This window comes from Symphodus melops (assembly GCF_947650265.1).
Source record: "Symphodus melops genome assembly, chromosome: 8".
Taxonomy (NCBI): domain Eukaryota; kingdom Metazoa; phylum Chordata; class Actinopteri; order Labriformes; family Labridae; genus Symphodus; species Symphodus melops.
Genome location: NC_136698.1, coordinates 27323129 through 27345796, shown reverse-complemented (window position 1 = coordinate 27345796; position 22668 = coordinate 27323129). Strand labels below are relative to the sequence as shown.

Sequence of the window (22668 nt, the reverse complement as noted above, 5' to 3'; positions counted from 1 at the left end):
AATCTCTAAAAGGAGCCGAGATTCCCATCGCTGAAGTTAGCTTGTCTCGTTAGCCGCAGCTAGCAGTGAGCTGACACACATACACAACATTACTGCGGGACGAATTTTTCACTGCGCTTTATTTCAACCTTACAAAGTCTCTATAACCAGCGGGGAAACACGGTGCTCGTCCTGGTGTCGGGTCAGGAAGCCCTCGCACTGCGTGTCACGTGTCGCAGTAAGTGTGCCAACCCTTAAATGTGTTGTTTTGCGGCTTTAATTGGTGTTAGCATTGAGCTAGTTGGCGTTAGCATTGTGGGAATCAGTGCCCGATGTGCCGGCCGGCTTCACCTGCAGCAGGAGGGCGGAGATGATCAAGCTTGTACCGGGGTGTGTGGCTGTTTTTACAGGCATAAGATCACCTGACAAGCGTGAACATCTCACCTGCTTATTACCTGCCACCCCTCCATCAGTGTTTTTTCACCTGTGATAATTAAGAGATCTGAGACAGCTGTGTTACTCTCCTGACTCATTTGCAGACATGCTGCGAGTCTGACCTGGACTAAATCACATCTGTATCACATCTGTACAGATACAAATATTTATCCAATCTCTTGATTACCAAGTGTCTGTGAGGGCTGTGGGAAAATGTCAACGCAATTTCCTATTGCAACAGACCTAATATACTTTATGACACACACACACACACACACGCTCATATCTTATGACATACTTTATTTAAGCAAATATATTGCATGCTGAAGCCTTAATCATACATGTGGTGTTTGTGCATCCATTGCATGTTGCAGGTTGCAGGTTGCGTGTTTTTCTGCAGCATATGTGAAATAGCTACATACTGAAATATAATTTACAAAAAAAGGTGAAAGTGTGCTGCATCGTTGAGAAAATATATATGAACTGGGACCTCTAGCAAACAATATAAACAGCTGTTTTTGTCCACTTTAGTTCTGTGCTGATGGATCAATGTGATCGTGACATGTCGGTCACTTCATCGTCTGCAACGATTAAAAAAACCAAACTGAGCCGACATTTTCTCAAAGTTTATAAAATGAATTCTTTGTAAAGTGTAAATGTCGCCTAATTCTATCGTTGCAAAGTGCTCCATAATACTTACTATTCAAATTAGCTTTTCAATGTTACGATAATGAGCGGGTCCTAAAGTGTCTCACCTGAAGTGTCTCACCTGAAGTGTCTCACCTGAAGTGTCTCACCTGAAGGGGTCCAGGGTCCAGATGACCAAATGTTGCTTTGCATATTTTTTTTAAATGAGAGAACAATATTTACCCATAATCCCGTTGATAGTTAATGAGTGTGAAGCTGCTGGTACATGACGGCGTCAGCGGTGTAACTTGACCTCCCTGTCATGTGACCGTGGACGAGACGAGCAGCTCGGCTTTGTTCAGACTGACGCCAGAATCCGATCTCACTGACTCACTGTGCACACTACAGAGTGACCAGATCCCATCTGACCCCTTGACCTGGTCTGATCCACGTTGGTTTCTATGGTAACGGGCTTCTTTTACTTCCTGTTTGTTTTGATTCTTGCTTGTTTTCGTTCACTGACCAAAGTTGACGTCGTCGTCGTCGTGATGTCTCGACGGTGACGCAGAAAACACACTGAAGCGACCGAGACGTCCAGATTGAGTCGGATCTGATGGAATCAGATTTTTAATCAGATTTGGAAAAATCCGATATCATGTGTTTTTTTTTGTGTCCAGACTGGTGAAGAAAACAAACCACATACACTCTGGATGAAGTAAAAAACAAGCCATATGAGACATAATAACACACAGGTGTGATTCTTGAACTCTCTCCACGCGTGATATCAGGCCACAAAGTGTCAGTGAACGCATCGCGAGCTGCAGAGAAATCCCTCCTCCACTCACACACAGCGACCGAGCTCTCCGCAGCTTTTATCACTGAAGCCGAGCAAATCACGTTTCTTTTCTTGCACAGTGAGTCACACCTGTGGAGTGTTTTCTCGCTGGCGTGCAGAGATGGCGGTGAGGAGGCGAACACGGAGGATGTTTGATGTTGAACTTTTCAACTCGACCAAGATGGCCAAGAAGATCCCACTGTTACTGCAGAACACAAACTCTGTTCATTCACATCGACACGCACGGCGCCTTGCTTTGTGCATGTGTGACTTTAAAGTCTTAATATTTTCTACTTCCTGTCTTTCTACTTCCTGTCTTTATTCTTCTGTCGGTGTTCTGATGTAAAAACCATCACAGAGTTTGTTGAGAGTGTTTTTCTCTTTGCTTCATTTCATGAACAAAACTCAGAAATAAAAACCAGTTTAAAGGTCGCAAAGTCAAAGAAGAAGGAATTCATAAATTCATCATGTCGGCCATTTTTAAAAGCTTTAAACTCTTTCATCTCTGATCTGCTGGATTTATTTTTAGTCTTCAGGTTTTTTTTTTTGTAACTGTAAATAAACCAACAAGTTTGAGAGAGAGAGAGAGAGAGAGAGGGAGGGAGAGTGAGAGAGAGAGACTGCGTCCTCTGAACATCGGCCACCGGCGCCCTGAACTACGACACGATGCGTTTAAGGCCATCACGGAAACTAGAGGCGCCATCCAAAGCTGTTTGAGACACTTTGGTTCGTGTCTGATTGGAGCCAAATGGAGACAAAGACGGTTGAGTGTAAAAGAGAGACGGGCAGGTTGGAGGCCTATCACAAGTCTTTAACCCTTTACATGCACGAGTGATCGGACTCTAAAACACGACTCTCCACCCGAGAGCGACTCACAGCCGCTCGCATCACATCGCTTGGATTCATCCACACAGCACACATCAGCTGAATTAAGCTCCTGTTTGAAATCATAATCATCCAAATTCTTATTGACGATCTTAAATTCACATCAAGGTCCAAAAAAACCCCCAAAAAACAAACAAACATGAATATTTGACACTTCCTGTTCTGTCACATCGTCAGCTCTGCACATTAAAGAAAACATTTCTACTTTACACTGGATTTTATGGGCCAAATATATAAATATATATTTAATTAATAATTAATAATTTAATTAAAAATAATAAATCATTACATAATAATTTATAAAAATATAAATAGAGGGAAGAGAAATTTATTTGTTTTTATTTTAGCTGTAGGTCATTTTTTTTTTTGTTTTTTGTTTTTTTTAAACCTGTCGTCGACCCCCGCTGTTTTGGTCCGAATCAACAAGATTTAATTTTTGAATTATTTTCCATTTTTCACTTTTTTTTAACATTGGACAGAAAACTGAAAAAAAGGGCAAGAAAAGCAAACATGAGAGGAGAGCGGAGATTAGAGAGAGACTCTACAGCACTGATGGGTAGAAAACGCTCTCCACTATAATTACAACAAAAAAAACAACAGAACATTATAAACACACAGTGAAATAAATGAGAAGAGAGGAAGTGCTGCGAGGAGAGAAATAAACTTCTGTGGTGATAAAAACAGGTGACGTTTAATGGAGCGTCAGTTTGAACGATGGTTTCAGTGAACAGAAATGATCACTGTGGTGCGTTCAGTGTTTCATGTGTTGTTGTTGTTTTTAAGTGTCCAGCATGTTAACGTGTTCAGAGTCGGCATGTTGGATGAATGCATGTGGTGCAGGTGTTTTTAGAATCGGGGAATAATCGTGATTAATAATCGTGATTGCAATATCAATTGAATGAATCCTGATTGGTGTTTTTCCCATAATCCAGCAGAACTGAGGCGAGGTGTGCACGCCTTAGACGTGAAGAAGAAGAAGAAGAAGAAGAAGAAGAAGAAGAAGAAGAAGAAGAAGAAGAAGAAGAAGAAGAAGAAGAAGAAGAAGAAGAAGAAGAAGAAGAAGAAGAAGAAGAAGAAGAAGAAGAAGAAGAAGAAGAAGAAGAAGAAGAAGAAGAAGAAGAAGAAGAAGAAGAAGAAGAAGAAGAAGAAGAAGAAGAAGAAGAAGAAGAAGAAGAAGAAGAACCTCCCCGAGCTCGTCTTGACCCTCGTTCCCACCGAGCGGTTCAGTTCGGTTCGTCTCAGTATTTTGAGGCGTGTCCATCGACTAAAGGCGACATGTCCCGTCCTGCACTTTGGCACCGTTCTGTTGGGGAACCAAGAACATCGATCCGACCTCAGAACAAATAATATGATGTTAGTTTGTAAAGAGATAAACTGCAGCTCTGTCCTTTCTTTTCGTCTTCTCGCTTTACTTTCATTTCTTCTTTCATTAAAAAAATAAAAAAGTCAGCGGTGGTCATATTTCATATTTCGTCCCGTCGCTGCTGAATGTTTACGGAGGAAACACTTCAGTGACGGAGTCGATGATCTGCTGGATGTCGGTCTTTGTTTACTGTTGAATTTATTAGCGCTGTACTCTGTTGTTGCGCTGCTATGATGTCACGCTATCACATAGCTAACGCAGCTATCTGCTTCCGGCTAGCACGCCGCCGACCACATAGAGCATAAACAGGATCAGACTTTACTGAACCGAACCGTCCTGATCCAGACCGGACCGCTCGGTGGAAACGGGACTTGTGAGTCTCACACAGGACGGTTCATTGTATCTCTGTCCAGTTAATAAACGTCCTTCCTGTGATGCTTCAGCCCTCCGTCTCTCGGCTGGCGCCCGCTGAGCGAGGCTTCCTGCAGCTCTGAGTGACTCAGATGTTTTGAGTTGTGATTCAGTGAAGTCACTTTTTCTTCTTTTTGTGTTTCCTGCAGTGATGCGTCATCAGGTGAAGCTGTTCCAACGCTAACCATCGCTCACAGACGGAAGGTAAGAGGATTCATCATTTTATATTTCACTCGTCTATTTTTGATCTTCAGTCTTTGGGTTTGTTTTTTTTCTTTCCACATTTTGTAAATGAAATGTTTTCACTGGAGTCACCAGAGCGTCTGCAGACGGTTCTAATGATGGGATATGGTTGACTAGATAGATAGATAGATAGATAGATACTTTATTGATCCCGAGGGAAATTCAAGACTACTTCCTGTTTGAAGGGGAAATGTTGACCACTGCTTATGTGTGGATGTTTTTATATAATTATTATTATATATATAATATGTCGTGTTTGCACTGATGCTTTCACACAAAGTCTCTCCTGGTTTAATGAGGAGTTCATTTTGCTTCCGTTGTAGACCGGCACAGGAACTAGTCCTAAAACCAGGAAGCGAGCTAGCATGTTAGCGCCACCGATGACCTTCTGTTTATCTGTGATTAACTGCACTCGACAAAGTGCGATTTTCTCCTGGACAAAGTGAAGTGTGTGTGCAGATATTCATTTGTTGAGTTAGCGGGATGTAAAGTCTGTAAAGAAAACTTTCAGGCAAAGAATGAGGTCTGGATTAGCGACCGTTCAACACTACTAGCATGTTTGTAATGATACAGAGCTTAATGCTTATGGGTGAAGTTTCCCTTTAGGTCACAGCGCCAACTACTGGTCAGGTGTTTATCTGCACTTTTAGTAAATTTGGGGAACTGTGTACGCGGAGGTTCAGTAGATGTCACAACACGGGTCTCTTTAAATAATGAAATGCAGATGAAAGTGTTGACTGTTTGGTGTCATGAGTTAAATTAATATCATTCAAAGAAAGTTCTTGATTCAGCTAGTTTCAAGCATCATTTCTTCACTGTGTGGGAACAAATGTGAAGTCATGGTTTCCTCATTTACCGTCGTCTAAAGTCGTTCTTGATTGCTTATCTGCTGCTGCCAGTCGCCCCCCCCCTGAACTTTGCCGACCCACTTGGCTTCACTCTGAGGCCCACTTGGCTGCCTTCCTGGCTCCGCTGGGACAGGACGCCAGCAGCAGCCGAGGGGCCTCTGCCAGGCAGCCCGCCCTCCCGCTGCAGCAGCCCACCTCTCCAACATTCCTGTCTGAAGAAAAAACAAAGAGTCCTTTTGTGTGTCACAGGCCGGTGTAGGTACCAGATCGGCTCGGGGTCCTGCGCCTGCTCGTGACGTCACACAAAATACTTTGAGAGTTTATGCATTTCTTGCGTTTTTGTGGGTCTTTGAGCGAAACTATACTACAACGATAATATAATTAATTCAGCATCTAAACGACTTTAAAAAACTGAATAAAAAAGGCAACGGTACAAGACTGTTTTCATTGATTTTTGTCCGAAGTCAAGAAACTCCACATCCCACAATCCTTTGCGAATTATCGGTTATCGCTTTTTTTTTAAGTAACTTATGTTTTTAAAGTGTGTATACTGTTCATGCAAGTGTTGAACTATCTTCAAGTTTGTGTCCTGGAAAATATAAACTACATTTACAGCGGTGGGAAAAAGTTCATTTCCTGTTAGCTTAACTAGCTAGCTAGCCTGCTAGCAAGACTTATCTGTTCGCGTCAAGGTTGGCAAACATACCGCAACAGAGGGGTGGGAAATGTTTCCACGGTAACAGCCAGCTCAACCAATCAGAAACGCTCTGTGTTCGTGGGTAGTGTAAATTTGTGTGACGTCACGAGCAGGCGCAGGACCGCGAGCCGATCTGGTACCTGCAGCGGCTGCATGGAGAGGAGGGTCGGGTCAGTACCACGGCCTGTGTAGAAGGATGGTGGGCAGCGTGGACAAAATGTGTTTTAACGCTAAGATCAAATGTAGCATCGAAAAGGACGCGTCCAGTGAGCTGAGGCTTTGCTGTTTCTTTGGTATTTAAACAGATCTGTTCTAGTTGATTCATTTCTACATACAGATCCCACATCATACTTTCATTTTGTAAGTCTGTGAATCCCAGAGAGAAGCTTTTGTCCTGATTTACAGCTCAGGAAAACCTTCCCCACATGCCAAGTGTCTCCTTATCAGCCAGCTCTCTGGAGGCCTTCTGTGAGGCAGAACGCTGCAGGGCTGCCAGCGGAGGGCTGCTGTCATGTTTATCATGATCTGAAACCATTTTATAATTTGTTCACTTCTCCTTTTAAGGATGGAGCTCACAAAGCGCCTTGACTTGTTAATTTTGACGGTCCAGCAGCATGATGATGTTATTTCAACAAACTTAAAGGTGCACTTTGTTGTTTTGGTGGAGATATATGCGATATTTACTGAACTGAAGACACAAACTTTAAACTGTAATTGGTCCCTGGATCACGGTTTAGAGCTTAAAAGCTAACGGGAGACTTAAAGGTTTGACTGTTGCTCCACTGTAACTTCTCACGTTTCTGCTGGTGGAGCTCGTTAGAAACATGCAGAGGCTTTTTTAGCTCGGGTGGAATCAGTTAAATCTAAACCAGCCTAAAAACCGCCTGAGACCAGAATCAAAACATATAGATGCTGATGGTATAGTAATTTAGAAGATATAGAGTAGATATGTCACACATTGCTCCTTTGAAGGCAGGGTAGGTCGTTTCCTCCACACACACTGTTTAAGTTTCTGGTCTAAATTGTCTTTAGGTCCTGACAGTAATTAATAACTCAGGTGCTCTGAAAAAGAAACAATCTGTAGCAGCTGTAAACACGTACTGCTGCATGTTTTATAAACCAATCACACGCCTCTCTACTCCGTGCATGCACGAGCGCACACTCAGCATGAGCTGAAATCAGCTTCTGGACCAATGGCGTTAATGCATGTAAGTGAGGGGGCGTGGCTTTAGAGGGAGCACAGAGGGGAGGGGGGTGACTGAGGATGCTACTTTTAAAATCATGCTAGTTTTTGGAAATGACCTTCCCTGCCTGAAAAGACAATCCACCGTCAATCCAACGAAATCACAAAAAAATCTGTTTATTTTTTTGCTTCATATCAAAGTTGTTTAATTCTGATGGATTTCACCGTCCCTCCTTTACGCATTTCTTCCTCTGACAACACTTCGGATCAGTCCGAGCTCGTTTGTTCACCACAAACATCCCTCACTGTTGATTTTTATGACCTTCTTGGCAGGGACTCTGCTGCTTTCTTGGCAGCTGTTAAAAGCGGTTTATTTTATTTTCTTCTTTTTTTTTGTGTCGTCTGTGCAGAGTCGAATTTAAAGTCGCAAAAAACAAAAAAAACCAAAAAAAAAAACCCGTAGTCTAGAAACCTGGTGAACGCTGTGGTCTGTGTTGTGACACCGAGGAGGGTTTTAAGGGTTTGCTAATCTGCTGCTCTCGGGTGTGTCAGGATGTGATGCACGTAATCAAAAACAAACACAGGGGTTGCTGTGACAACGAGGGCGCACATATCGATGTCAGGCCTGTCTGCAGACGGACCGCGGCCTCTTTTTTTTTTTTTCTGAATAATTACGACACAATCGAGAGGTGTTATGAGGAACTTGGTACTTAAATGAAAACTAGCCGGTGTGCAGCACTGGTTTGTGACGGCCTGAGCTAAAGATTTATTTTGTTATTATTGTTTTTTTTTAACCATCGGTTTAACCTTCGTCCTTATGAAAGCCGCGTGGAGTTCAACAGAATCACAACAACATCAGAAGAGTTTGAGAAGGGCATTTCATTCACATCCAAACAAGAAGCAGCAACAACTGTCGGGTTTAAGTTAAATATTTTAAAGCTGTTCCGTCTGCATGTCGATGATTTAGATCGTTTTATAATGACGTCGATCCGACATCTGATCGGTAAATTACTTGAATATCGGCCCCGATATGAGATCGGATCTCGAGCATCGATAACATCATCAGACCGTAACGTTCTGGTGTCCTCCGACCCGTTTAGCTTTTAATCAAGTTTCTTCTTGCCGTAGAAATTTAACCACATTTTAATTTCATTCCTCATCACATCCTAAATAATAAAAAAAAACAAGGTACAGAATGTCCCTTTGCCTTAAACGCTCGTATCTTCATGTTTTTATTTTTTTTGGAGCCACTTTGGGGAAAGAGAAGTTATTCTTCTTCTTTTCATTTCAGTCTGCAGATCAACAAGTGTCCGTCTCTTTCCAGCTGTACTCTGACATGCAGACATGTTATCATCCTGTGTGCTGGAGCAGAGAAGAAGCTGCATCACTGGTGGGAGTGGATCACTGGGCACAGCTTCAGTTTTTGGATTCGCTCTTCTCGTGAGCGTCTGACTGATTCGGTTTGTTTTAACGCCGCGTGGATCGACCACGCCGCAGCTCTCTTTGTCCGTGTTCTCAGAGTTGCGATGGAGGAAGAATCTGCAGTCTGACTTGTTTTTTTTCTTCCTCCACACAGCGAGGCCGGTTGCCATGGCGCCGCCCGTTGGCACAGTCACCGCGCGCTGGCTGGCATCCTCGGCGCGGGGTGTGTCGGGGGGGGGTTTGCGTGACGAGCGGCGCCACAGATCCACTTCGGAGCGACTCATATCCTCTGAGCTCTGCTGCCCTACATCAGCGTGCACACACCCCCTCGCACACACACGCGCACACACACACACACACACACACACACACACACGCACTGACATTCAACAGTGCTGTGTGATCAGAAAACATATGCATGAAGAGTTTTCAGGATGTGATGCTTCGGAGTCGCTCCTGCTTGTAAATCTGAGCACGCCGGCTGATCTGCACGGTCGATACGTCTGATAATCAGCTGTTGAACATTCAGCTCCGTCTCTCCTTGATGCGAACGCAGAAGATTTTTTAGCGTATGAATCAGTTTTTTTGTTTTTTTTCGACAGACAGGATGGATGTGTTGTGATTTCAGAAGACGAGGTGTTTTCCTCTGGAGCTGTGATTAAGTGAGATCAGAGGAGGAGAAGGAAAGTAGGTCATTGGGGCAGCAGGTCAGTGAAGCAGCGATGACATCACGCTTATACAACCTCTGCTCTCAGCGCTTACACAACGCTCGCTCTCCTCTGCAGCTGTTACCGCTGAGTCAACTTCTCCTTACTATGCAAACAGTTTTTTTATTTATTTCTGTCATCCTCTCTTTGCTCCTCATCGTTCATTCGTGTGACACTCTTTGTTAGCGTTCCAGTTATTGTTTTTTTTTTTTCTTCTTTTCTTGTAGATGTTGCCGCCCTCTCTCTCTCTTTCTTATCTTAGTGAGCAGGAAAAAGTCCACACGTGAAAATGAACAGGCCATTGTTTTCTCTGCGTGCTCCAAAATAAATGTGTCAGCACTCTGAAATCCTCTATTTGTTTTATATTTAGCCTTTAAGTGTCACCGGGGGTTTCCTGTAAAGTGAAGTCAAATATAATCTTCATTTTAACCATAAAAACACACATTATTTATCTCTCATGTCTTATTTTTATTATTATTAATTAATTAATTTGCATTCTTTTAGGTCAGCCTGCTCGGTTTTCTTTCTTTCTTCTTTTCTGTTGTTGGACAGACAGAAATACATATTCATATTCATTTACCTTCTTTATATGTTTTGTTTTGTTTATTTATGCCGAACATGTAACATAATAAAAACAGTGAAAATAATTTTTTTCAAAAAGATTAAAAAAGCAGACGAAAATAAATAATTACAAACAAAAACAATTGTATAATTCTAAAGAAAAAAAAAAAGACTTCCCAAAAAGAGTGGGAAGAAGTAAAACTTCTCTTGACATCTATTTATTCTTGTACTGACATGTAAAGCCAGTGTTTCTTTTTTTGTTTCTTTTTCTCAAGAATATAAAATAATTGAGTAATTGATTTTTTTAATGATTTGATGTTGTTAATTTTACAGGTTTGTATTTTTTTGAAATACAGCTGCATATTTGCATCGATGGATTTTTCTCAACTGCCTACATCATATATATATATATATATATATATATATATATATATATATATATATATATATATAGATAGATAGATAGATAGATAGATAGATAGATAGATAGATAGATAGATAGATATAGTTGCAGAGACTTCTCTAATGATAACTTGTGTTGTGTGTTTTTGTAACCCTGTGCAGGACTCGGATGTTGCAGCTCATCGAAGACATCCTCGGCTTCCCGCCCTTTGATTGATAAAACTGACAGATTTTCCTCCCACCAGACCGCACGCCACAGTGTGACCATCCGGAGCCCGTCTTCCTCATCCAGCATCATCCTCCTCCTCCTCCTCTCACAGGACTGACTCTACCGTCAGTAAGGTAAGCTTAACTAATGCACTGTTTAAAAAAAATCACTGTGAGCAATCCATCCCTTCATGTTTGTGTTTTTTTTTTTTTAATCCTCTTAAGGTTGGTTCACAGATGTCGACCTCACGGTTAAAACACCCGTCACACTCTCGGACACTGCGACCCTGAACAGAAAGCAAGATGACCTCCAGCATTGACCGGTGAGTCAAACACTAACCTTTCACATTTGTCTCTGTTTTTTCTCCATTACACGCACAGAGCGCGAGGAGCTCTTCTTCTAATGTTTGATTGTGCGCTCTGCAGGGATGACAGCAGCATCTACGATGGCTTTAATGAAGACGATGACAAGGACAAAGCTAAACGGTCAGACCCCTGTACTCTGCTACAGTCAGTGTTACTAAAATCCTCCTCCATTGTGAAACCACTTCACTGCTTATGAGACGCCCATCCATTATGAATGTTTCTTTACTGAGACGAACCGAACTGAACCGCTTGGTGGAAACGCCACTTTTAAGTCTGAGCACACATTAGTGACTCAGACCCCTAAAAAAAGTTCCATGATTTATAAACTTTATACTGAGGTGGGACTTGATTAAAAAACGTTAACTAATTAACTCAGAACTTTCTAATTAATTAATCGCATTTTAAGTGCATCACAATATTTGCCCTAAACAGCAACACTTCTCAGTCTAAATGGATTTTGGTGGATGAATGAATACAATGCATGCAGTGTTATTTGCTTCTCAGTTTCATAAAGCTGTTGGATCTTGTTTGAAATAGTTTTTCTGCACAGCAGCTGGAAAGTTGGATCACACGTTGCTAACTGTAGCACATTTTCTAACCCCTTATCTTCTACCACTAATAGTGGTCTACAGTCCAGAGCGATAAATTTAGAATTTATAAGTTTATCAGACGATGAATTACTAATTTTGGTCCTGAAGACAGTCATTTAGTCGAGTTTAGGCTGCTTGTTTGCACTTGTGGCGAAGCTAGCAAAAAGCTAGCAATAAGCTAGCACTAAGCTAGCGATAAGTTAGCGCGTAGCAATGACAAACATTCTGGGCTGTTTATGAGGCAAACTGTGATTAAATGCCCTCACAGACGTGTGTTTTCCTTCATTCAGTGGACAAACATGAATGATGTTGTTAACACTGTGTTTGAACCCACAGCGTGTCCCGTAACAGGCTGGAGAAGAAACGCAGAGATCAGTTCAACGGACTCATCAAGGAGCTGGGCACCATGTTGCCCGGAAACACCCGCAAAATAGACAAGTCGACGATCTTACAGAAGAGCATCGACTACCTGCACAAACACAAAGGTGAGGAGCTCTGCTGGCAGGTCGACGCTCTGCACACTTTAACTCCGACATCATTCAGATTATTTTATTTATTTTTCTCGTTTTAGAAATCGCAGCTCAGTCAGAGTCCACAGAGATCCGACAGGACTGGAAGCCTCCTTTTCTCAGTAATGAAGAGTTCACTCAGCTGATGTTGGAGGTGTGATTAGAGCTCTCTGTGTGTGTGTGTGTGTGTGTGTGTTTCTTTTTTGACTACAGGACAAAGGTGGATGAAGTTGAGAGTGCTTACTGTATATGCTTTTTGCTGCAGGGGTTGGATGGATTCTTCCTGGCGATTATGACTGATGGGAATATAATCTACGCCTCTGAGAGCGTGACGTGTCTGCTGGAACACTTACCTGTGAGCACAGAGATCTGCTCCTTTCTTCATTTTAAATCATTTGAAATGATAACTTTCTGCCTTTGCCATGGTGCCTCAGGGGTCTCTTGCTCGAAGGTGCCGTATGAATATATTTGCCCGGCCTTTTCCTTCATTCATCCTGAAGGTGGCGTAAAGATAGCCCACATTAGGAATATTTACTGTAGATAAGGGAAGCAGAAATCTAGAACACAAATACCTACATCACCAAAGGAGACCCCCCCCCCCCTTCGCCATTTATTTATTTATTTACCATATTTCTGTTTTATTTGAAAGTATTATTTATTTATTTTCTTTTTAATTATTATTTATTTATTTACGTATTTTATTTTATTTTTTTTATTGTTATTTTTATTTTTTTTATTTTTTTTATTGTTATTTATTTTATTGTATCGGTATAAGTGTTTGTTTTTGGGTGGGAAAGGGTTTATAGAAATGAAAATATTGCACTTTTGACACTAAAGGTCATAGTTCATGTAACAGTTTGCACATCTTGTTTATGACGAGATGTTAGCATTGTGAGACACTGTACACATTTTGTTTAAAGAACAATAAAAATTTTACTGTAGATTTTTATTTGAACGTATTCAAAGATTGTAAGCTGAAAGATGTTGTCTTGTGTTTCAGTCCGATCTTGTGGATCAGAATCTGTTGAACTTCCTGCCTAAAGGAGAGCAGTCGGAGGTTTATAAAGCTCTGTCGTCTCACGTCCTCGAGGGAGAGACTCTGTCTCAAGAATATCTCAAAAGTACGAATCTTTTACTCATGTTTTAGCGTTTCTTGTGATTGACTCTGATATTTTATTTCCCAGAAGCCAATTCTCTCCTTTCATTCTTGTTTTTTTTTTTTTTTTTTTTAGCAAAGAATCAGCTGGAGTTCTGTTGCCATATGCTCCGAGGGACGATGGACCCCAAAGAGCCTCCTGTGTACGAATATGTGAAGTTCATAGGAAACTTTAAATCCCTGAATAATGGTGAGTGAATCCACCCTGATGCTCTTAAACATGAATTTCATTTTTCCTTTCCTATGAGATCTGACTGTCTCCGTTTGTCTTCAGTGCCTAACTGTAACCGAAACGGTTTTGACGGAGCGATCCAGCGCTCGCTTCAGTCCGCCTTCGAGGAGCAAGTGTGTCTCATAGCGACTGTGAGGCTCGCCAAACCTCAGTTTATCAAGGTGGGAATCAGTCTCATCCTGTTGACACACATTTAGTTTTTTAAAGCAGGTTTTAAATAGGACAGGGACGAGTTGCCCACTCACCTCCTGCAGAGACACATTCTGGTGACTCTCTGCTGCGGCTCCCGGGCTGTCTCTGTTTTCATCTAAAACCTCTTTTAAATCTCTCTCTCAGCTGAGAGTGGAAAGAATTCAAACTTTGACTCAGCAGCTTCTGATAACTTTACTGAAACTGGTTTTAAAGAGAAGCCAAAAAAGTGAAATCCAAACAAAATCTGTTGTTAAAAGTAAAGAGTTCACTGACCATGCAGAGCTGCCTGGTTTCCTGCATCAGCACACAGATTATACATGTTATTGTTGTTGATGACATATGATTAAATCGATCCTTCTTCCCTCTCAGGAGATGTGCACAGTAGAAGAGCCGAACGAGGAATTCACCTCCAGACACAGTTTAGAGTGGAAGTTTCTCTTCTTGGATCACAGGTACAGTTTATGTTTCTTATTGTGTTTAAATGTTTATGTTTGGTTTCCTGTTTGTGTCAAAATTAGGGGTGGGACTTGATTAAAACATGTTTAACTAATTAACTCAGGACTTTCTAATTAATTCATCGCATTTTAAGTGCATCACAATATTTGTTTGTAAGTTTATCAGACATTGAATTAGTAATTTTGGTCCTGAAGACAGTCATTTGGTCGATTTTATGCTTTATGCTTCTTGTTTGTACTTGTGGCGAAGCTATGCGCAAAGCTAGCACTAAGCTAGCGCGTAGCAATGACAAACAGTTCTGCACTGTTTATGAGGCAAACTGTGATTAAATGTGTTAAAAACATTTAAGACGTTATTTTCTTGTAGTTAATTAATCGTAATTAACAGTTAAAGTCCCCCTCCTAGTCAGAATAGTTAGATAGTTTGACTATAATCACATTTCTGCATGGAGTCCACGCTCTCTGTTATCTTCTTTGCATTGAACTGCTGATGAAGATGAAGATGAAGCTGCTCCTGCTTGGTTTCAGTTCAGCCACAGTTTCACGAGCAGCCAGTGTTTTTAGGGAGACACAAACATACAAGTATGTAGCCGACGACAGCGTAGGCCGCTAGATTTGATGCAGAAGAATAAACGGAAGACTTTGTAGATTTAGAATTTTTAGTGTTCGTAAAATCCGTCTATTTTTAATGTATGCATCACCACTGATGTGCAAGGTCTCCCATCTTGACTTAAAAGATTCACTTATTTGTATGTGAGAACATCCAGGCTTCAGACAGATGACATTAGAACAGTGCAAGGTCTTTTCAGTCTCCGTTACCAAGGAGACCGCTGGATCGAACTTTGATCATCAAACGAGAACTGGAAATGTTTCACATCAGCACCAAAGACATCAAACCCGGACTGTTTGTTTTCTCTGAAACAAACCAACAACAATCAGAGCTGAGGGAGTTTCACCTGAGGCCACGGACACGACGAGTCAAAGGTGTACGTGTGAACTCCTCACAGATGAGTCTTTGTTGCCGTGGCGGTTTTGGGTCGGTGGAATCAAATCACATGGGAGCGAATGATCCCGGACCCTGTGATGATTCCAAAAGCTTCCTTTTTAGTTCGCTCTACTTTAATCAGCAGAGACTGAAGAGGGAATAAGAGTTATTTTGCCTCATGAGATTATGAGGTCCTCTTCTAATAATTCAAATCCTTGTTTGTTTGTGCAGAGCGCCCCCTATCATCGGCTACCTGCCGTTCGAGGTCCTGGGTACATCAGGGTACGATTACTACCACGTGGACGACCTGGAGACGCTGGCGAAATGTCACGAACACCGTGAGTCCTCGTCACACTGAGCCCATCCACAGTCAGACTTTTTGTTTTTGTGAGCGTGAGCCTGAGCCTGATTGTCCTCCCTGTGTGTGTGTGTGTGTGTGTGTGTGTGTGTGTGTGTGTGTGTGTGTGTGTGTGTGTGTGTGTGTGTGTGTGTGTGTGTGTGTGTGTGTGTGTGTGTGTGTGTGTGTGTGTGTGTGTGTGTGTGTGTGTGTGTGTGTGTGTGTGTGTGTGTGTGTGTGTGTCTGCAGTGATGCAGTACGGGAAAGGAAAGTCCTGTTACTACAGATTCCTCACCAAAGGGCAGCAGTGGATCTGGCTTCAGACTCATTACTACATCACGTATCATCAGTGGAACTCCAGACCTGAGTTCATCGTCTGCACGCACACCGTGGTCAGGTACGAGGGCGCTCTCTACGACCACACGGGACAAACGGCGCCGTCACTGTAACCACCATGTTGAATCAGGTGTTTTATGTCCTACAGTTACGCCGAGGTCAGATCTGAGCAGCGCAGGGAGCTCGGGATGGATGACTCCCCGCCTGAGGTCGCAGCAGACAAGGTGAGAAGTTTGAACCGCTCTGAGAGTTACAGGTTGTTTGTTTGACGCTTCACGTCACCGTTTCTCTCCCTCGCATCTCCGCAGTCTCAGGATTCAGGCTCGGAGTCTCAAAGAAACACTCCCAGCCTGCAGGAGGCGCTAGAGCGCTTCAACCACAGCCAGACGCCCTCCGCCTCGTCCCGCAGCTCACGGAAATCCTCGCACACCGCCGCGTCCGAGCCCGCCTGTAAGAACATCACATCCTGTTACAGCCTCATTATTATTATTCACGTCGGTTATCTTTTCCTGTTCGCCATCATTCGAGCGTCGTGTGTTTTCTGTCTCCCCGTCAGTGTCTCAGGTGAAGCTGCAGGGCGAGCAGAGCACGCCAGGCCGACAGTCTGTCTCCGCCATGGACGTGACGTCACAGCGCAGATCGTCTGTCAGCAGTCAGGTCAGAGAGAGAGTAAACACGGCGCCTGGTGTCATGTTTCTGACTCCCCCCCTCCCCCCCTCCCCCCCTCCCCCTCCTTCTGTTCTGTTTGTTCCCACACAGTTTTCATTCAGCCTCCAGATTTTCCTCGAATAGAAACTCGGAGCAGTTTTTTAATTTGAATCTGAAGTTCTGTATCGTTTATTTTGCTTCGATTGAACTGTTGCTGTCTGTATTTTTCTCTTTTAGCAGTCGATGAGCTCCCAGAACACGGGACAGAACATGGCTCCATCCATGGTTCTACAAACACAACCACAACAACAACAACAACAACAACAACAACAGCAACAGCAGGTTCAAATCAACAGCCAGGTAAGATCATCATCATCATCATCTAGTTTTAGACCCTGATTAAATCCTTTCTCAAAACTTGACACTGAACATGTCTCAGTCTTGTCGGCTCCTTTTAGCTACTTTGGAAGTTTGCATGCTAACGTTTGTCGTCCACATTTTAGAGGAGACAGTGGAGGAGACGGTTTCGTGCTTCATTATCTTATTACTGAGGATTTTCATTCATTCATAAAGCAGGCCGTGCTAATTCAGAAGTGTTTGTTTGCTTTTGAAGAATCGGGGTAAATCATCCCCGAAGTGTCAGACTGTTATTGCTTTAAGTTTGGTGTCTTCACTGGACACTCATGAGACCTTGTTTCTTTTTTTTTGTCCTTTTGTGTCCCTGCTGTGTCTCCAGTCCATCTCCAGTCAGATAGAAGCCATGCAGCACCTGAAGGATCAGCTGGAGCAGAGGACCCGACTGATCGAGGCAAACATCCATAGACAGCAGGACGAGCTGCGACAGATCCAGGGCGAGCTGCAGAGAGTGCAGGGACAGAGTCTGCAGGTCCGAGCGAGCACAGAACAAACAGGACGAACACGTCGGCGCTCTTTGTGCTTCAAGGTGTCGTGTTTCATGTGTTTCAGACGCTCCTGCAGAAAGGAGCCGCGCTGAACGTCAGCTCCGTGCAGCAGGCGGGGACACTCACCATGCAGGGTCAGCTGGTCTCTGCAGGACCTCTGCAGAACAACATACAGCAGCACCATGCGGTCCAGACCCAGACCCAGACCCAGATCCAGATCCAGCAGCAGACCCTGCTCCAGGATCAGAACATGGCTCTCTCACAGGTCAGTGTTTGAACACGGTGTGAAAGGAAATTCAACCTCCAACAGGAGCCGTCTATGATGCCATGGCGTTTGACAACATGCAGAGCTCAGCAGGCGTTCATCAGTCGTTTTTATCTGCAGTCATTTAGTGAAGTGAAACGATCGTTTCATGAATCTGGTCTAGTGGCCCGGGTTCGATTCCCGGTCAGGGAATGTGCTTTTGGGGGGGGGGGGGGGTCCGTAGGGACTTGGGTTGGTAACGGGAGGGTCGTTGGTTCAAGTCCCAAGGAAGTTGGTCTGGTAGCCGGAGAGGTGCCAGACCACTTCTCGAATACTGCCGAGGTGCCCTTGAGCACCAGGTCCTGCTCGTGCCTGTGTGTGATTCAGGCCTGTGCATGCCAAAGTGTCTTTAGATAACACTGTTTTATTTTATTTTATTTTTTTTATGCATATTTTGCTCGCTCTTTAATTATTGTTTTGATGCATATTTTTTCTACACTTATATTTTTATCTTTTTTTTTGTGTGATTTTCTTCCTGCTTTGCTGCTGTAAATGATTAAAGGATTATCTGATCTGATCTTACAAATAAAGCTTGATTGAGAAGCATTTCTCTAAAATAATAACAGAACCAGAATCTCCCCCTCAGGGCTTAATAATAATAATAATAATAATAATAATAATAATAATAATAAAAAAGTGAAAGTAAGTAATAAAATATATAAAATAAAAAACTTAATTAAATGAATTGAAACCTTTCACTCCAGGTGAATCCGATCAGTTAACGTACAAACGCCCCTCTTACAGGCTCAACTGGATCACGGATGAGCCGGCTGAATAACGGGTCATCGTCTTTACTCCTCTCTGTGCATCATTAGAAGAAAATTCAATATTTGGATTTTGATTTATAAACTTTGCTTCCTAAAATATTTTCATTCTCTGGAGCATGAAAACACTTTGAAGATGTGAATCCTGCTTCCTGTCCTCTGGATCTGATCACTCGCTCTTCTTCTTCTTCTTCTGTGTTTTTCAGTCTCAGCGGTCGTCCGTCACTCTGCAGCCTCAACAGAATCCACTTCCTGCGTCGCTCTACAACACCATGATGATCCCTCAGCAGAGCCAGACTAACGTGGTCCAGATCGCCACCAGTCTGTCTCAGAACCCCGGGGCCAACACCCCCGCCGTGGCGACCTTCGCACAGGACCGAGGGGCGCAAATCAGGTTTGCACCTTTTCGGGTTTGGACCTCTTATTGTTGCTATGGTTACAGAAGCTGACCGTCTCTGTGTCCGTGGTCTTCTCGTCCCCGGCAGGTTCCCCGCCACGCCTCAGCTGCTCACTAAGCTGGTGACGGGTCAGATGACGTGCGGCGCCGTCATGGTCCCCACCACCATGTTTATGGGCCAGGTGGTAACGGCCTTCGCTCCTCAGCAGGGGCAGACGCAGACTATCAGAATTTCCCAGCAGCCTCAGCAGCAGCAGCAGCAGCAGGAGCAGCAGGTTCGGACGCAGTCGCAGGTCACAGCGCTGCAGCAGAGTCCTCTGAACCAGCAGCAAACACAGTTCCTCCAGGTGACACCACATCACACCGCCATCATTACAAAAAACAAACCAATCGGCTCGGCTCGTTTCCTGTTCATGGAGCTTCACACTTTGTCTGAATAGAAATCCATGAGATGTTAGCGAGGCTATCCTGCAGCGCAGGGGTGTCCAAGGTGCGGCTCAGGGGCCATTTGTGGCCCTTGAGGGGATTTTTTGCGGCCCCCGACCTCAATCAAAGAATCAGAAGATTTTGTCCCGATGCCTCATTCAGATCCCTTTTTTTTTTTTCATGTTAGCGACGGCTGAAAGATATTCCTGAAATGTTCAGTCAATGTCTGTTTTTTTTATTTCATTTTTTTTTTAAAACTATTTTCCACATTTTTTATGAAATATAAAATGAACCTTTGCATCATTTTTGCAAACAAGCAGACTGTTGTTTAACCCTTTAATAACCTGAGTTAAATACAGAAAGATTTTACTAAAATATAACCACCTTAGAGACTTCTGAGAAAAACAGATAAAGAAGAACAAAAAAGTATTACATGTTCTTTTTTTAAAAGGATTTCTTTTGTGAAGCTTTTACTATTTTTTCAACAAAAAAATTAAGTAATTATTTATTTTGCATTTATGTTATTTTTGAAGAGGTCAAAATACAAAAAGTTCTTCACAATATTATTACAAAAAAAAAAATAATAATATTTGGACACTGCTGTTCAAACTCCAATGTTAAAGGTTGAATGTTTGTTTAGTGGAGGAGATGAAGCGGCTGCATCACTCTGCAGGGAATAATAATCACATGACGAGAAACAACAAACTAAACAGGACAAAGATGAGAGCACATTTTTTCTTCTGCTGGTTTTTTATCTGAATGAAAAGTCATTTTAGCTTTCAGACCATTCCACCAGTCTGGACCTCAATCAATCAATCAATCAATCAATCAATCAAACTCAATTACAGACCTGTGATATTATAACTCTGATTAATTATGAAGTGAACAGACATGTTCATATTCACTGTATGTCTGCATGTAGATGTGGGCCGAGGCCATCAAGATGCTTAGAGAATGAGGATCTCTCTGTCACCTGTTGCCATGGTGACTCATCGTATCAGGGCTCCGTTAATGTTGTTAAATTGAACAAAGTCAGATCAGCTGATGTGGAGTGAAAAACTGAGAGTTCATCAGCGGGAGGATAAAATCACGTGGTGTCATTAATCTCCCTGTTCTTCCTCTTCAGGCTCCTCGTCTTCTTCACGGGAATCAGTCCACTCAGCTGATCCTGCAGGCCGTGTCTCTGCAGCAGCAGGGAACCTTTACTGCCAGCAGCCAACAACAACAACAGTTACAACAACAGTTACAACAACAACAACAACAACAACAACAACAACAGATACAATTACAGCAACAGTTACAGAATCATCAACAGCTTCAGCAGCAGCAGCAGAAACCGGCGTTAGCTCCTCACAGGACGGACAGTTTGTCTGATCGCTCAGCCGCTCAGCCTCAGTGAAAGATGAAAGAAGAAGAAGCCCCCCAGCACACACACACACACACACACACACACACACGCACACACACACACACACACACACGCACACACACACACACCAATGTTTTCTGTTTGCACTAAGAACTCCTGAGCTGCAGAGGAGCTGGAAGCGTGCGCCGCAGGTCCAGGTCAAAGCCTTTTCTCTGAGAAGACGGGGAGTCACAACCCCCTGTGTGTGTGTGTGTGTGTGTGTGTGTGTGTGTGTGTGTGTGTGTGTGTGTGTGTGTGTGTGTGTGTGTGTGTGTGTGTGTGTGTGTGTGTGTGTGTGTGTGTGTGTGTGTGTGTGTGTGTGTGTGTGTGTGTGTGTGTGTGGCTCCATCCCCCCCTCACAGAGTTATTTGAGGCAGAACTCTCAGGCTTCATGGACGTCCTGCAAAGCTGTTTGTTGTTTGTTTGTTTGTTTGTTTGTTTGGGATGTTTTATCGTTTGTGTAATTGTAAAATTGGAAATGAAAATATTTTTCAGAATGTGATGTAGACTTTTATTGTACAGAACATGATGTGTAATATAATGTGTAAATATAATGAGAAAGAAGAACTAATATTTTATATAATGCATGTAATGAAACGCTCTCAGTTTGTTTTTGTTTTCTTTTTTGAAGCTTCGTTTTTCTCTCAGAAAAAAAAAAGTCTTAAATGCTCAGTGGCTGTTTTCTCACACACACACACACACACACACACACACACACACACACACACACACACACACACGCTGCTTGTTGTCAGTTTGTTTAATCCTTGAACCTTCACATTTATTAAAGGAGTGTGTTGAAGTTTTTGTGGCTTCAGTCGACTGAAGTTTCGTGAATGTGAACGAAGACGATCAAGCTTCAGCTAAATGTGAGCACAGATCGATAATTATTTTCAAAACATAAAACCAAACCTTTCAGACCTGTTTCCATGTGTGCGACTGGTTTTTTGTTCACATGGGGGGAGGGGGGATGATTTAATAATAACCTGCCCTTTCTCTATCCATTGAATTAATGGTTACATGATTGTAAGCTTTTAATTATAAAAGATTTATAAACCAGGAGAGATGGTTAATTCAACATAAAGCAGCCTTCTCGTTCTGTGATTTGACTTGTTCAGTTTGATCATCTGAGCTTTTTAATAAGCTAACGCACATAACACATGTAATTAGCATAACTAATTAGCATAACGAATTAGCATAACTCTGTAACATGTGAAAGGTGTTAAAGATGGCGGCCTCCTAAAATGTTTTTTTTTTTTTGTCCCCAAACCAAAGGTAGACACGTTTATAGTTACGGTTAGACAGAAAATATATCAATTATTACATTATTAACAGGCAGTCTAACTTTTATTTTTTTACTCACACAAGCGTTCCCTTTTTTCTGCTCATCGTTCTCGTTTGCTGCCACCTGCTGGTCAGTTTGAGATAACACAACATCTAGATTAATTACGTTCAATAGTTCAGAAAATTCACGTTTTCACTTTCCTCCTCATATTGCAGAGATGACTTTCTCATTTATTCATCCAGAGAAGCAGCAAAAAGTTGTTTTCACGCTCCAGAAGAAACAATAGAAAGAATTTAAATCAGTAACACGAGAATTTGAATACATAAAATAAGCATTTTTTTTTTCTTTTAATATCCTAAAATCGTACATACACTGTAGCCCGGGGCCCGTATAAGAGCGCCTGGTGGCCGAGCCTTTGCCCGTGGGGCTCGGCCCACCACCCACAGAGGAGACCGTAGGGGTCAGGTGCAATGTGGATCGGGTGGCAATCGACAGCGGGGGCCTCGGCAACCAGATCCCCGGACACAATTTCTGGATTTTGGGACGTCACCTCACTGGGGGGTAAGGAGCC

General features: G+C 42.7%; 1 protein-coding gene across 4 annotated transcripts; it reads left to right on the top strand.

The window, feature by feature from the left end:
* The first annotated feature begins 27 nt into the window (after window positions 1–27).
* Window positions 28–21736, top strand: clocka (clock circadian regulator a). 4 transcript variants are annotated; one of them, XR_013779690.1, is made up of 24 exons: window positions 29–217; window positions 4685–4739; window positions 10761–10940; window positions 11031–11128; window positions 11232–11291; window positions 12098–12246; window positions 12333–12424; window positions 12536–12625; window positions 13271–13391; window positions 13503–13616; window positions 13701–13819; window positions 14220–14302; window positions 15522–15628; window positions 15877–16024; window positions 16112–16187; window positions 16272–16413; window positions 16520–16620; window positions 16849–16971; window positions 17348–17497; window positions 17578–17778; window positions 18788–18975; window positions 19067–19325; window positions 20531–21175; window positions 21221–21736. XR_013779690.1 is itself a non-coding variant. In XM_079350112.1 (24 exons), exons 5-24 carry the CDS (start codon window positions 11109–11111, stop codon window positions 20801–20803), a joined length of 2616 nt encoding a protein of 871 aa, XP_079206238.1. In that variant the 5' UTR covers window positions 29–217; window positions 4685–4739; window positions 9535–9635; window positions 10761–10940; window positions 11031–11108; the 3' UTR covers window positions 20804–21192. The 4 variants fall into 4 exon arrangements, 3 of the variants coding, with proteins under 3 accessions (XP_079206239.1, XP_079206238.1, XP_079206237.1); XM_079350112.1 differs by lacking the exon at window positions 21221–21736 and adding an exon at window positions 9535–9635 and having other exon boundaries at window positions 20531–21192; XM_079350113.1 differs by lacking the exon at window positions 21221–21736 and having other exon boundaries at window positions 28–217; window positions 16852–16971; window positions 20531–21192.
* Window positions 21737–22668: the final 932 nt, after the last annotated feature.